The sequence below is a fragment of the Phlebotomus argentipes genome, unplaced genomic scaffold, assembly GCF_947086385.1.
Source record: "Phlebotomus argentipes unplaced genomic scaffold, Phlebotomus argentipes genome assembly contig_5, whole genome shotgun sequence".
Lineage (NCBI taxonomy): Eukaryota > Metazoa > Arthropoda > Insecta > Diptera > Psychodidae > Phlebotomus > Phlebotomus argentipes.
In genome coordinates, this window is record NW_026776165.1 from 1,279,226 (window position 1) to 1,294,596 (window position 15,371).

The window sequence follows — 15,371 nt, forward strand, 5'->3', positions numbered from 1 at the left end:
ATGTATTTTCTCAAAGTTTAAGCCAAAAATTCAAGACACGACAAAAAGATTCAGCAAATTGAAACAGTTCTGGTCAATTTATCAATAACATTTTTATTTTATTCATCAGCTTCTATAGTTTTTCACATGATTTTTTTCTCATTTTATTCTTTTTTTTTATATTTCATCACAATGGAAAATATTGAATAATTTCTTCGCTTTTGTTCCTTTTATTTTTTTCACTTCCTCACTCTTTTTCACGTCTATTTTCTCTATTTTTCATGTTTTTTTTTTTATTCACCTAGGATTTATACCTTCCTCACGCTTATTGTTATTTCTTCTTATGTCTCTCTCTCGTGATTTTCATTCTCATTTTTATATTTTCTTAAATTGTATAGTCTTAAAACTGAAAAAATTGTAAAATTATTCGTGATGTCAATAGTGTGTGTTTTTGTTGCATTTTTCTTGTATTTTCAGAGCTTAATTCTTCTTCAATATTCACTCTTCTTGTGGATTTTTTCATGATTTTCCCACCTTCAACTTCTTTTCATCTCTTTCCTAATGTGTGTGTGTTTTTTTTCTTCATTTATTGATTAAAAAGGAATATCATATTTTTTTTCTTCGTTATTCATCCATCCTTTCATCTCCTTTCATTTTAATGTATATATATAAATATTTTACGTTTTGTATAAAGATTCACAATTTTTTATTTATATGTATATTTGTAATATATCATAATAATTATTAGTTGTAATATTTCCATATTTTATATACTTTTTCCTTTTAATTCCTTTATTTAAATGTAAAATGTGTGTGTGTGTGATTTTTTTTCTATTTCTTATCTTTCTGGAGGTTTGAATCATTTTTTTTCTCGGAATCTGTCAACTGAAGATTTTTCTTATCATTTTTTGAGTAAAATTTCCGGCTGATTTTCCCCAGAATTACTTAATTGCCTCTGAAATGTAACTCGCGAGATTTTTCTCTCAGTGATTTCGTTATATGCTATTCTTAAATTATTTTCTCTCTCTAATGTATTTTGAAATAAAATTGTCACTCTCATATTTATCCTTCTGACACTAAAACATCTTCTCTGCAAGAATAGTAACTAGTTATTGAACTCATGTTTTTTTTTGTATATGATTTTCCTATATTTTTAAATTACTATTTTTTAATTTATGGTGATTGTGTATTTTTTTTCTATTGTTCATTCCTTGTAAAATATTTAAGATGACGCTTTAAAAAGAAAATCAAGATTTTTATCATGTGGAAAGTATTCAAAAAGAATTTTTTTTTTAAACATCCGAAAAATTTGATTGTTTGACTTTCTGATTCAAGAGAAAATTGCTTGAGCTTTCAGAGAGCTTTTGTCCGTCGTCAAAGTCACAACTTTATTTTGGAAATCTTCTTTCCACGCAAAATGATATGAATTGAATATGATTTTTATTGGTTTTCCTATTCATCTTTGAATGTTTCTTTTTTTCCTTTTCCTTGAAAATATGATTTGTCGAGTCCCATCAACATCCACTAGTGACGGAAAAGCTCTCCGATACTCAGCAATTTTTAGTTTTATTTGGTCAAAGCTCGACGGCGAAATATTATTCTCTTAAAAATTCCCTTTTCTCACACATTCAGTCCATTCAATCACTGAAATCGACCTCGATATTGTTAATTCCTTCTAAATTTATGTTTCTTCTGAATGTACATATTTATAATCTTATCATTTCTCCTCGTTTTCAATGCGAATTAACTCAACAACTTGTCTCAAAATTTCTTTTCACTATTTTATAATCTCCTCGTGTGTTTCTTACGTTTCATATTCACCTCCAAAAGTCTCCTTAACTCACTAAATATGTAATTAATAATAATTTATAATAATTACTTCCATAGCATTTTACATGTATTTTAGTTATTTTTAATTTTTACTTTACTCCTTAATTCTTTTTAAATGTAATTTAGAGACTTTTTTCAATGGGAAACTCACTGTAGCCCGTTTTTTTTTGTTTCTCGATGCTCTCATCGGTGATCATTGTGAAAGCGATCATCAATGAGATCTTGGCTTTCTAAAAACACAATTCTAGGAACATATCGTCCGGTGACACTTCTTAACTGCCATTAATGTGCTGTCGTTCACTTTCCTCAATGTATTTTTTTTCAATATTTTATCAAAAGAAGAACAAAGAAATATTTTCATCAACTCAAAGTGATCATACACAATATTCACAAGTTCCTATACGTCAACTTTCTCTCATTTCACCATTATTTACAGATAAAACACTTCTCTTCTTCACTTCTTTTACAACTTAGATGACTAATTCATTAAGATTTTCACCTCCTTCATCCAGGAAAATGGCATTTTTAATTTTACTCCTTATAAATTGTTTCTTCTCATATTGAGAAGAAATGTATTCTAGTGGCTTTTTCGTGATTTCTTTTTCTTCTTCTTGAAAACTCTTTTTTTTTAAGTGTGCATGCGTGTGATTTGTGGAGTTTTTCGCGTTGTTTTTGAATTTTTCTCAAAGCAAAATTTCAAGTGACTCAAGAACAAATTTATCGCTCAGGAAACGTCATATCGAAGCTCCGCCCACACATAAACTCCGCCCATATGTGATCGATTTATCCTACGATAAACCAAAATTCAAAACTTCTAAATGAAAATGCGAGTAAATTCGAGATGAAAACGCAAAAGTTAAAGCGCGTTGAATCGTGAAATTTAGAAAATTTCGCGCAATGACTAGAAAAAATTTTGACCAAAGAGAAAAACATAACAAGTTTTCTTGTTTTACTTTCAGGCCTGGATTCGCACTGCTTCTTGTGTGTTGTTTTTTTTTCATAACTTGCGAAAAGGAAAAGCGGGAGGAATTGTCAGTGGAAACATTCTGTTTCAATCCTTTTTTTGTCTCAAATAAAAAAAAAAATTACATCTTGAGGATCAAAAATTTTGGAAGCGTTGCATTGAAGTTCGATGCTATTCTCTAGATTCTCAATTATTTCCCATGTAAAGATTTCTCTTCTTTTTTTTAATATATTGTATATTGTTTCATTTTATTTCTCATTGTGACTAAATAAGTATTTTCTTTTGTAAAAACGTCTCGTCACCAAAAAATTATCTTCGCATTTTTTAAATGTCCATTCCTAATCTGAATTCCTCAAGTTATTTTTGTTCTCTCTTTTACTCTTCAACCCTCTCAAAACAGCTTTTTTCATCCACTACCTAAAATGTTATCACAGTTTGCATTTAGTTTCAAATAACAATTTATCCACTCAATAATTTCCGCATCATTTTTTTTTTATTCTTTCGTTGAATCAAATCGTGAAAATGATCAAAATATTCTTTTTCTCATTTATTATTTTTCAAAAATTAAAAATACACGCGACCTTCTCGAAAATTATATGATAATTTTGAGATTGTTTTAATTTTTTTCAGTTAATATCGTTTTTTTTTTTTACATCCAATTGGCTCCACTCTGATCTTTTTTTTCCATGAATCTACTTCCAGATTATTCATTTTCCATTCGGTTTTACATTTAGCCACTGTGTTTTATTTTCAATGCGAAACAAAATGCGCGAAAATGCATTAACTTCTCGCATTTTTTCAAAAACATTTTTAACGATGTTTCTTTCTTCTACTGTCTTACCTATTGCGATAACTCACCCGAAGTTGGGGAGTTTTGCAATTTCATGTTATTCCATTAAAAATACTTTTTACAAAGTTTTTGTTTTTTACAGTTTTCTTCGAACAAATCGAACAAAATTGCTGATTATTCTCAACAAAATATTACAATGTCATAAATGAATGTTGCTATTTTTTCCCATTTTCGATAAATCTTCTTATTGTTGCTCATGCATTCACAGTGAAATTTTATCATTTATGTACACTTAGAAATTTCTTCCGGGTTATTTTAAAGTAAAATAGAGTTGAAAATAATTTGTTTTTTTTTACCATTTTTTATACTTATTATATTTTTAACATTCACCTTGTTTTGTAAAATATCCTAACTAATGTGTAATTTTAATGAATTTAGTTATTTTTACTTTAACTTACACTCAAGTATCTCACTTTTTAAATTTTTTAAGACTTACTATGGACTTAATTCTAATGGTAAGTTCTATACTTCTTTTCCATACTGTGAATTATAATGGCAAAAAAAAAAGAAAACTCTTTTACCCTAAAGAAGTTCTTCTTAATTCTGTCAAGCTGCTCAGCTCTGAAACGCAATCAATTAACTTTTTTTTTTACGTAGTTTGGTAAATGTGTAAAAATAGAAAAAGTGTGATTTAAGTTCTCTGATAAAAATCTTTCTCTAAGATGAAACCAAAATGCCGGAATGTTGAAATTTCGAACTGATATCGGTAAATTCTAGGCTTGACATTCGCGACTTTCACTAAAATCTATACGTCATATTTTTTTTCTTATTTGTTTTGTGAATAATTTTTATCCACGCATTTTCTTCTTCACCACTTTATGTTGTCACTCTTAATTAAGGTATATTATACAATGTAATATATTTTGTATATAAAATCAAATTGATTTTCATTTATCAATAATTCTTAGTATAAAAATACATTTTATTCTTCATTGATTTCACCCCTTTTTTTCCACCCCCTAATTTCAATAATTCTTCGCCTCATTTTCTTCTTTACTTAATTGTCTCTGATTTTTTGCAGGTAAAGATTGCAGAAAGTATCTTCCCACGATTTTTTCCTCATCTTTCCATTTTCTTAGTTTAATATAATTAATTTTTTTTTTTTAGAATATTCATCATACTTTATTCATCCTTTTAAGATAAGATTTTTTTTGTGTGTGAGTGAATTCTAGAGATAGAGTCTAAATTTATTAGTAGATTTATTGTTAGTTATTCTTTATTGATGAGTATTCTTTTCGATTTATATTCTTTTACTTCTTCTTCTTTTTTTTTGAATATTTCTGAGGTCCTTTTTTGAAATAAGATATTTTAGTTATGTACAGAATATAACAAAAAAGAAAACTCTAACGTAAGATAGGAAAGTTGGGTTTTAAAAACTAACATGAAGAAATTGAGTTCAACAAAACTTGATCAAAAAAAATTAACCACCAAATTATCTTGGGTGTCTTTTATAAAGATCACCCATCGTCACAACAGTTTTTTTTCGTGTTGATTGACTTCTCCGAAAAAAACAAACATAAAAAAATTGACCCAATTTCGGTTTTGAAAAAAATAGGAAAATGTTTGCCTGCGAAATATCGTTCAAAAGTGCTTATATTCAAAATATTCAATACAAACGTCATATTTTGTATCATGTAAAATCTTCCATTTTCTATTTTATTTTCCTCTTTGTTAATTTATCGTTGCTCCAGTAGGACGTGTCAGTAAAAATTGTTGTTTCTATTTTCCACCTCGTTACACTTCCATTTCCACAATTTTATCCAAATAAAAAAATTCCTCAGCGCTCTTATCAGCTATGCTATTCATAGAGAAATTTGTTAATTCTAGTTGAATAATTTAAAAATTACTACCTCCCCTTTCTCTTCTCTTCCACGGAAGTCAATGCTCTTCAATCATCTCCGCACTTTTCTTTTGATTTTCCTTTATTCCATTCCTGATGGTTGATTTTTGCGTCCAGGCATCTTTGCACACAAAACAGCCGAAGCTGGCCTTCCTTGGGTTATGCTAGTTTGAGGTCACGGCCACGAGGGAGGAAGAAGACGACGAAGTTCTGTACAAGGCAGACATCACACTTGCAGGCGGCAGTAGAACCGGGATGTGATAATATTTACCTGGAAAAACAATGGATGGATTAGGAAACAGCATCTTAAGGATGTCGCACATCGACGATTTCATCAGCAAAGAGATTGAATTATGTGAAGAGATTAGGGAAATCAAGCAAAGTGTTCATGTTATCACACTGAATTGAAGAAATAGTGCTGAAAACTGTTGCAATTGAAGCAAACGTTTCACTCAAATTGATTGTCAATTCTTAAATAGGTCAGAAAGGCTAATAGCACAAGAATGATCGTTGAACACACAATTGCTGATGAAATCGTGGATATTTCGAAAAATACGTAGGTTTTTATCGATTTATTACAATGATGACGTCTGCAATTTCCATTGGCGTGATCTCGACACACGGCAACTCTCTGATCGGTCACTTCGACTTTGTCCACTGTAGAATAAATAACAAGAAAGCAGATGAAGAATAATCATAAAAATTGTCAAGAAGCTCCAGTCTTTTTTTACCTTCAGTTAAGTGTACAAGTTTGCAAGTTGGACGGTTGCATTTGGATTTATTAAAATCTTGGCACACCGGGAGGGTGTCCAGTAACTGAAATTCCAGCCAAAGTCGGTGGTGTGTGAGCAAAAAAGAGAAAAACACCGAAATTAGTGATCATCGTGGCGAAGGGTTGATCAGATGGGAAAAATTGCAGAGAGAAAATATCTTTGCAATTGATAAGAGAAGAGATAAAAATAAATAAAACAAAAACGTCCGATGAGTTAGCGATAAGAATGGTTAATAAAAATAAGAGATTTGTCATATGAGTCTTACTATCTAGTGTTTGGAAAATATAGTTTACCCTAGACTTTATGACTATAATCATACTCTTCTTATTGTTATCTTAATTTTAAGAGCTAGCCTTTCTGATTTTGTTAACATTTATCCAAATAGGCTTTTTTTTCCTTAAATTTGCCCTGTTTTTTGGCATATTGTATTCATATTTCGTGTCGGCTAATTTTTTTTTTAACAAAATAACCTATAAATCTCTCACAGAGAGTTTTATTTTCATTGTGTAACTTTGTACTGCTTTTTTTTCAAATATCGTAATCAAATTATACACAAAAAAATCTCTTTAAGCAAATATACAATGTAACGCTTAATCTCTGGATGCAGAGATTAAAAGAAATCCACGACTGTTTTCGAGGAAAAGCTTAAATAAAACTATAAATTGAAAAATAAGACAAAGAGTTTGACATCGTGCAGGAAAATTCTAACATAAAAAAAAACACATTTTGCTTTCTAAGTAAAATAAAACAATCTTCTGCAGGTATTTTTTGATTGACAAAAAAGATTTGCTGTTTAATTGGAATTTTTCTGTTTTGTTCAATGATGTGTTAGAAAGCGATATAAATAAAACAAGTCACTTTTAATAGTTGCTGTTTGTTGCATTGCAAAGAAAGCTTTGTTTTTGCCAAAAATACCAAGCTTTGAATCCTACATAATTTCTTATTTGTTGTCAAAAGGTACAGAAACCTCTCTAAATATGTCCACAAAGACCACAACCTTCAGCGAAATGTTCCTCAAACAGTGTGTAGTGGGAAAAGCTCTCGAAAAGCTTTTCAAATATCTAATTTATCACATGCAGCCAATATTTGATCTGTAGTTTTATTTATATCGCCTGATCCAGGTAATCTCTCAAACAAGAATAAACTATAAATTGTGTTAAAACGTGTCCTTTGATTGTGTCAGTATAGAAAAAAAAAACACACAAAATCATATGACAAATAATATAGTTAGAGAGCGGAAAAAACTGACAAGAACGAAAAGTAGATAAACACAAAGATAAAAAAAAGCTGATGTGTGGTTAAAAGTAAGGCTTGTCAAGTAGCTTTTTTTTTTCTTCAATTAAAAGAATGAAACGCCAATTATGGTTCCTCACATGACATTAAAATACTTTCTAAAATAAACAGTCTTTGGTGTGATAAACAATAAAATGCCCTAACTACATAAAATATGGGTTAAAATGTAGATAGAATAAAAACGTATTGTCTAAAAATGCCGAAAAATAAGCTTTTGCTTCAGCTAAAGTAACACACAACGATAAATTGACGAGAATTTGTTGATTATCAGAGTTTTTTTGGCTTGACTTTCACCACCAATTCTACATAGACAAGATGTGAATAATGATATTAAAGCATTTTAACACAATCAGGAATTATATCTACGCTCTGTTTAGTTTACAGAAATTGACTCGAGACTGTTTAATGAGTCGAGCGTTTGTAGTTTAAAGCATTTTCTTTTGCCCTAAAAAGTGTGGATATTATGACATTGTGTGCGTTTCTTTAAACTGGATAAAAAGCTCATTTTCACCGCAAGCACATCAATTGCACACAGTTTCTGGTCAAAGCTTCCGATTACGGATGTTCTGTCATTCGCGAAGCTCGCAGATTACATACAAAACTCCAACCGAAAGCTTCCTCTTCGGACCAACAGTGTGAAATTGCGTGAGATGCGTAAAAATAGAGTCAAAGCGCCAACTAACACAAAAGCTTTTGGTACCTGTCCATTGGCATCAGTGTAGATTACGTAGGGAGCATTAGGGGGCACAAGAGATGCTGCACAACAACCCCCCGCAATTAACATGCATGCAGTGGCGGCGATCAGGCGGGGAGGATGAATCACGAGTTTTTTTTTTTCATATTTGTGACAATTTTTGAACATATTTTTTTTCGCATTTTCATCAAGAATACATAGTAGAGTAACAAAACAAATCCTTCCAGAGGTGATTGTATTTTTTAAAGGGCGATGAATGTGATTGTTAGTTGCGTTTTTTTTTTTGACAGGAATAAAAGGTCGCAGTGTAGAACAGAAGTGTAAGAAAAAAAAACATAGGCAAAAGAGGCCATTTTGGAGGCATGTAATTGAGAAAAAAAAGAAGAAAGCTCAATAAGAATACATCATGCGCTATTATCAAAGTTCAAAAAAAGTGGCAAATCGGAAGGCAAGAGATAAAATCAGCAAGAAAAGCGTAAACTAAGAAAAGCTTCTTAGGAGGACATTTTTACAAGTTAGATTTCGCAGGATTAAAGCTTCGATGCGATGTCTAAAAGTAAAAAAAAAGAACAAAATAAGCTTCAAATATGGCTTCGGTCCAGATCTTATTGAAATCTGGCTCGATAGCAAAAGCTGCAGAAGCGGAATGTAATCTGGAATTTTTTTTTTACATGATTTATTAAAAATATATAAAAATTACCATTGCGTCCACACAGAGATAGCGTTTTTTTTGTATCTATGCATTATTTTGCATCAAACAGGCGGCCAAGTATTGCAGGATCCACAGAAGGGGTGAAGGATGGTTTTATTTTGCGGGAGAAAAGCTTTGCCAGGTTAGGTTAAAAGCTCTGCCAAAACACAATTTTTCTTGATTCAATTTCGATCACAGGAAAATACAGGTTAGATTGTTAGAGGCGAGAAAAAAGCAATAGGATTTTTTCTTCTTTTGAAAATGGATGATCAATGAGATTTTACAATTTTTGTAATATACTTTTCACTTGTATATTGCTTACAAACACATATTTTTTTTATTAGGTCTTCTAAACAGTGTGAAAAATACAGGAAGAAGGATCTCTTTTTGGATTGACGCTGAGGAAAGAAGGGTTTATTCTTTATTTGTACAGATATTATCGTAAAATCAACAAAGCTGTGCAGCAGTGTATAATCCAAATGAATTTGTGGTGAATCTGCAAAAACAGTCTTGAAAAATATTTAATAACTATTTTATCATACTATTGTTCAGATAATTATTATATATCTAAAGTTTAAATGTTAGTTAAAGACACGCAGAAAACACATTTTATGCGCAGTAGAATCACTCACACACGCACTCATAGAATAATTGGTGAAGTAATTATGAAAACAATTGAAAAGGTAAGAAAAAGTAATTTGAAAATTTTATGACAATCAAGATATTTTACAGGTGAGCGCAATCAGACTTCAACTAATGGAGAATAAATAGAGAATGTATAAAGAAATTAAAAAGACAAAGTTTATAAAGTATAATTTCAATAATGAAGAACTAATAAAAACCAAATATAACTACGAAAAGTTACGAACAACACAGACAAATCAATGAGGAATGGTTAGAAGCTAAGGCAGTGCATCTTACCTCTAGCTCGCACTTTCAGCCGAAGCTATTTTAAAATACGAAATTCAATAATCTTCCATTATTGTTTCTTCTGCAAGTTCTTTCAAAATATCATTTCTCTCTCTCTTCGTCAAAGTCTCTCAAACATTTAAAAAGGATTCTCAAACCAAAAACTAGCTGCACTGTTTTTCTCCTCTCAACAGGAGAGTCTGAATAATCAAAATTCAACTAATTTGTAAACATAAATTCAACTCAATATTGTAGCTTACCAAGGAACAACACAATTCTTAGACTAAACAAAAGGTGAAAAAAAAAATCAAAAAGTTTACTATTTAGCGAAAATCTTCCACCGAAAAATCACATCATTCACTAAATTCTCTTCAAAAGAAATAAAGAACAGACTCTTCGCACAGCGATCTTCAAAGAAAGGCAAAATACGCTTGTTTTTTTCTTCTTCTCTACAGAGAAACACAGGGTCGTATTCTCCATAAGGGGGGGTCAATTTCAACCCCCTCCACATCAAACAACGCCAAAAAGTACGAAAGAAACAAATCCATGTGGCGGGAAAATGATGCGACAGCAATAAAAAATGATGGAAAACTCAAAATTTGAAACGGGGAATGCAAACTTGGCTGTTATCATTTTATCGGCTTGCGTGTGTAAATTCCAATCACCAGATATAAAAACACAGAAAAAATTGCAGTCTAATTTCTTTGCACGTTTCCCAAGGTGTGAATCTTGTTGCGACATTGAGATTACTTGAGAGCTGGTTCTGATCAACTATAATTCTGTGACACTGAAGCTTTTATTCTAAGAGACGAAAATCAACATAGAGTTAGGAGACACTTTGTCGCCCAAAGTGACCGAAGAAAGGCTCAAAATGTGTGAGAATTTCAGTGTTTTCAGGTTGTTGAAGGAGCAATTTTGGGTGTAACAAAAGTGCAAAGATCATTTTCGTTCGTTCAGACTATATTTGGGGTATTTTAAGTGAGACGTTTATTAAAAAAAAAAATAAACATGCACTTTCTTCAGTGATTTCTCATACCAAAAATTGCTCCTTTTGTGTATACAGAAACGGAGAAAGGTAACAAGAATGAGGCAAAAGTAAAAAAGAGAAGCACCGACTTTTGCAATGAGTTCCAAAGTAAGAGTTAAAATAAATATAATGGATGAGCGATGCTGAGGGGGTGAAAAATGGCTAAAGGGGGTTGAGAGTAGCGCCGTTCACACGAAAGAAGGTGGCTCAAAATAGTCACAAAGTGTAATATTTGATCATGTAAGTTTTTCTTGGTATTTGCCGAAGAAGGAATGAAAAGAGAAAGCGTTCAATCACAATATAATGTATATAATATTTTATATGTATAATAATTATTATTTAAAACAATTAATCATGCATTATCAAGCAATTATTACAAATACTGCCTTAATTCAATATTTCTTCTTATCTTCACTTCAATGTTGGTTGGTTTCATCACCATCTCTCATATATGATACTAAATCCACACTCTTCTATGCTCATGTTCTTTCCAAATCTTTATACTTCTCACAATATTTCTACTCATGAATTTTTTTATATGGCTAAATAGTGAAAATATGTCAAACACATTATTATTTTGTTCATCTAAATGTATTATTTCTTGAATATCTAATACTACCACTTTTCTCGAGAGTTTTTCCTCAAACTTCTCTCTTTTCTCCGAAAAATTTACTGAAACCAATTTGTGCTTTATGTTCTTTTCCATAGAACGTTTTTTTTTTTTAATTTTCTCCAGTGGAAAACGGAAAATATTCAAAATATCAATTTAGACAGAAATAAAAATTTCCTATAAAATAAAAATTGATCTAAACAGAAAATTTTGTGCTATAAAATAAACATAAGATATAATAAGAAAAAAAAAATATTACACAATTTTTTTTGTTGGAGAAAATTTCGGATTAAAGAAATTACATGAAACTACCGATAGATTTCCGGGGTGTTAGGTGTTTATTTTTAAAGCAAAATTTCTCCAAAGTGAGCGTCAAAGTGACACAGTTTGGAGCATCAAAGCTTATTTCAGTGGAAGACCGGAAAATTATCGGCAGAGGCACTTGTGAGGCAGATGCATCTACAGAATAGACCACAATTTGCTCATTTCTTCGATCTTTCATTACGCAAGTATCTTATTTCCGCAAGAAAATACTGTAATCAATGTATTGTGAAAAGAGAAGGTGTAAAGAAACATAGACGAAAGCCGCTACTTCAATTGATGATGAATTTATAACCGTCCACCCATTTCGCATTATTCCAGTAAATTAAAAGCATTTGAACATTCAAGAGAAATGCCATGGAAACTTACTTTTCACGTGTTGCTCTATCGAGTGGGGGATGTTATTTTATGAGAGCGAATTTTATAGGAAAAAGTAGTTCTGCAAAGCATTTATGGTATATTTGTACATTGTTTCGGATCATGCTACGGTTTTTCTCAAATCCACTTAGTCTTGATTTCTTTTTTTTTGTATGGAAGAATTACAGAGACATGACAGTTGAAGATTGTAAAAAAAAAATTATGGCACAAAAATTGTCACCAGATCTAAACACGATGAGCGTGAAAAACATTGAAATACTAAGATAAAAGGTACTATAAATAGTAAAAACACAGACTAAAACTCTTATCCCAAGTTTTGTTTATATTTGCTATAATGCACTTGATTACGCAAAACTATAGTTTTATAGCACGCTTGGCGGACAGACAAAAGAAAATGAATGGGAATTTGGCGCTGAGAAGTTCATTATATGTAGCATGCGCGTCTTGAAGCTCCGAAAAGATTTCACAACCACCAAGAAAATTTTATGGCACTTCCATGTTTTGCAGGGAAGATTATCTACATTACAAAAAAACAGATGCTTCATATTTGTTGCACCATAAAATAAATTGGACGCACTTTATAGCAAAAATAGATTTGGAAGTGTGTTTTTTTTGTTGTCAATTTAGTGTCTACTGTGGTGTGTTTGTGATTTTATGTGATTTTGTGGGGTGTGTCAAAAGATGGCGACTATAAAAGGTTTTTTATAGTAAATATTGGACCACTCAAAAGCCACACTTTCATCCTCGTCACCAGCAATTTTGCTGGTGGCCGAGAGATGATTGAATATAAGTTTTGGTACATATAGAAATTGTGGATAGAAAAGTTTGCTATATTTTATGGTTGAACTACTATTTAGCATTTGTTCTCGAAACAACAGCAAAAAACAGTGAAAAATCACGAGAGGCTCAACTAAAGCAGCGACTTGCGCCTAAAATTTCATGTCTTTATGACATTTTAATTTTTCCATCAACAAAAACATTTATAGGTAATGAAAACATACAATTATAGCAAGTCTACGTTAACACTGTCACGGTGTATTTTCTGTATCAGAGCTTATCGGCATCAAAGAAATAAACAGCAAAATATGCTTCTCTGCCACAGAAAAAAAAGAACTAATAAAATTTGCAACTCTGCGAATGTTTCATTGAAAATTATTCATCTTTGCTCTTTACAATCCTAATCATGACTTATCAAGTATTTCAAAAGGTAAATGCAATATCTTAGCAATAGTTTACTTTAAAATGTGTATCTTCACTCTCAATTCTACCATCTATTTTGAGTCTATTCATATTGTTTATCTTGTTATATCATACTTTTAATGCTGTGTTATTACTTTTATCAAATTACACTCCAAAAAAAAGATATTTCAACCCTTTAGCTGACATTTTTTCAAGCCTTTGTGTTCGTATCAAAAAATTCACAATACAGTTTTTTTTTAGGTGTCTTCACAAATTTTTCTCTTCATAGCGAAAAATAAAATTGTTATGCCATTTTCATTTAAACATACAAAAGAAGCTTCATTTATTGTTCTTCTTTAAAAACTAAACATTCAACTACAATTTATATAGCACTTCAATTAAGAACACTTTCAATCGGTCTTATTCTGAGAGATATTAAATATATTAAATTTTATTGTGTAAATGTGTTTATGTGTATTGGGTTTTTTTTATATATATTATTTTCCAAAAAATACGTGAAGCTAATTGTAAAATAAAGTTTCAGGGGTAAATTTGGTCAGACAAATAAAGAATAAAACAGTGTTAGAAGCCGCTAATTTGATTTGTTACACATATAATAAGAAAGTTATTTTGTTTTGTAAAGTATTAAATGCATAGAGAATCAGCAGCATGTAACATAAACAGATGTCGTGTTTCGCAGCACGAGTAGAATAAGTATTAAGGTTATGGTTTTAAAAGAAAATTGTTAGTAATTGGCAGGTAAAGGGTTAAATGATCTCGCTAGATTCAAAACTCAAAGTGTAAAAAGAAAAAGTCCTCGAGTTCTTTCTATACACTATTATTTTACACAACAAATATACAGAGAGAAATAAAAATCAAATAACTAATCATTACATGTAAAACTCGTCTAAATGTCGAATTTTTTTTTATATCATTTTATAATTAGTCTATTCGTATGTTTTTCTTGAGAAAGACTTATCGATGCAAGATTTCTTTTTAGTAATAATAGAACATTGTTTAAAATAAAAGTCACTTTAATCTTATATGGGTTAGTCGAATATTTTTTTTGTTGATTAACTGTAACTCGTCTAAGGACTAAAAAATTTATATACTTTCAATATTGTATCTTATCATTTATATTTCTTCAATCACGACAACACCTAAAGTTTTATTTAAAATATTTCCTTTTCTTCTTTCACTATCAATCTACGTCAGAAACTTTCTGCACTTTTCGAGGAACAATCTACATAATTTTTTTAGTAAAATTTATATTGTTAGCTTCCACTTCAAGTCCTCTATCATACGCATTCGCTTAGTTTGACTACCATCACTCGACTACAGATGCTCATTCATAAAATTGTCTCATCGATCTCAACTTCTTACTCTAATTCCTCCTCGAGTCTATTCCTAAGTTTACACTCAATCTTCCTCAACTACGACCAGTGAATATTGTTTCGAATGTTTTTTTTTTTTGGATTCAAAAATCGCCGGAAAAATCCCGCTTTCATTACATTTACTTTAGGAGAATCACCACTGAGAGGAAAAAAATCAGCCAAAATAGACGATTTTCTTCAAGCTTTTGATCACTTTCTAGTCTAAACATCCAAACATCAAAGTGACAACAAGTCTAAAGCTAATTTCTACACTCTTCTCTCTCAGTGTCCCTACCAATTCCACAAAATGTATCACAATTTACTTTTCTCCATAGATTCTCATGTGCGAAGAAACGGAAAATTTTTATGCAAGCATTAAAGGAAAGTTGTGAAAAACTGGAAGACATATTGTCGAAACGTGGAGCTTTTTCCAAGCATTGAGAAAAGCTCCCACTATGCTAATTCGTTATCATCAATTTCATCGAGTTTCGCTGTTGAATTATCACGAGCGGGACACATCAAAACAATACTCACTTCCTAATTTTAAAAAAACAAAATGGCGCGCGACTGAGGGATTTTGAGGTTAAGTGCGAAAAGGACCTCTCTATTGCGCAAGTGACCTGGGGACTCTGCAAACTATCACAGAGAAATGACTCAAGA

General features: G+C 30.9%; 1 protein-coding gene across 4 annotated transcripts in view; it reads right to left on the reverse strand.

Moving 5' to 3' along the window:
• Positions 1 to 73: 73 nt before the first annotated feature.
• LOC132256221 (protein muscleblind) overlaps positions 74 to 15,371 on the reverse strand; it is a 153,312-nt gene continuing 138,014 nt past the window's right edge. For 2 of the 4 annotated variants that reach the window (XM_059752504.1, XM_059752502.1), the window contains 3 exons: positions 6,195 to 6,279; positions 6,043 to 6,120; positions 74 to 5,734 (listed from right to left, as the gene is read on the reverse strand). In XM_059752504.1, coding sequence (XP_059608487.1) covers positions 5,628 to 5,734; positions 6,043 to 6,120; positions 6,195 to 6,279 — 270 coding nt within the window. In that variant the 3' untranslated portion in view covers positions 74 to 5,627. Of the gene's footprint in view, positions 5,735 to 6,042; positions 6,121 to 6,194; positions 6,280 to 15,371 lie in introns of those variants that run through there. The other 2 variants (XR_009468210.1, XR_009468209.1) reach the window with 1 other exon arrangement.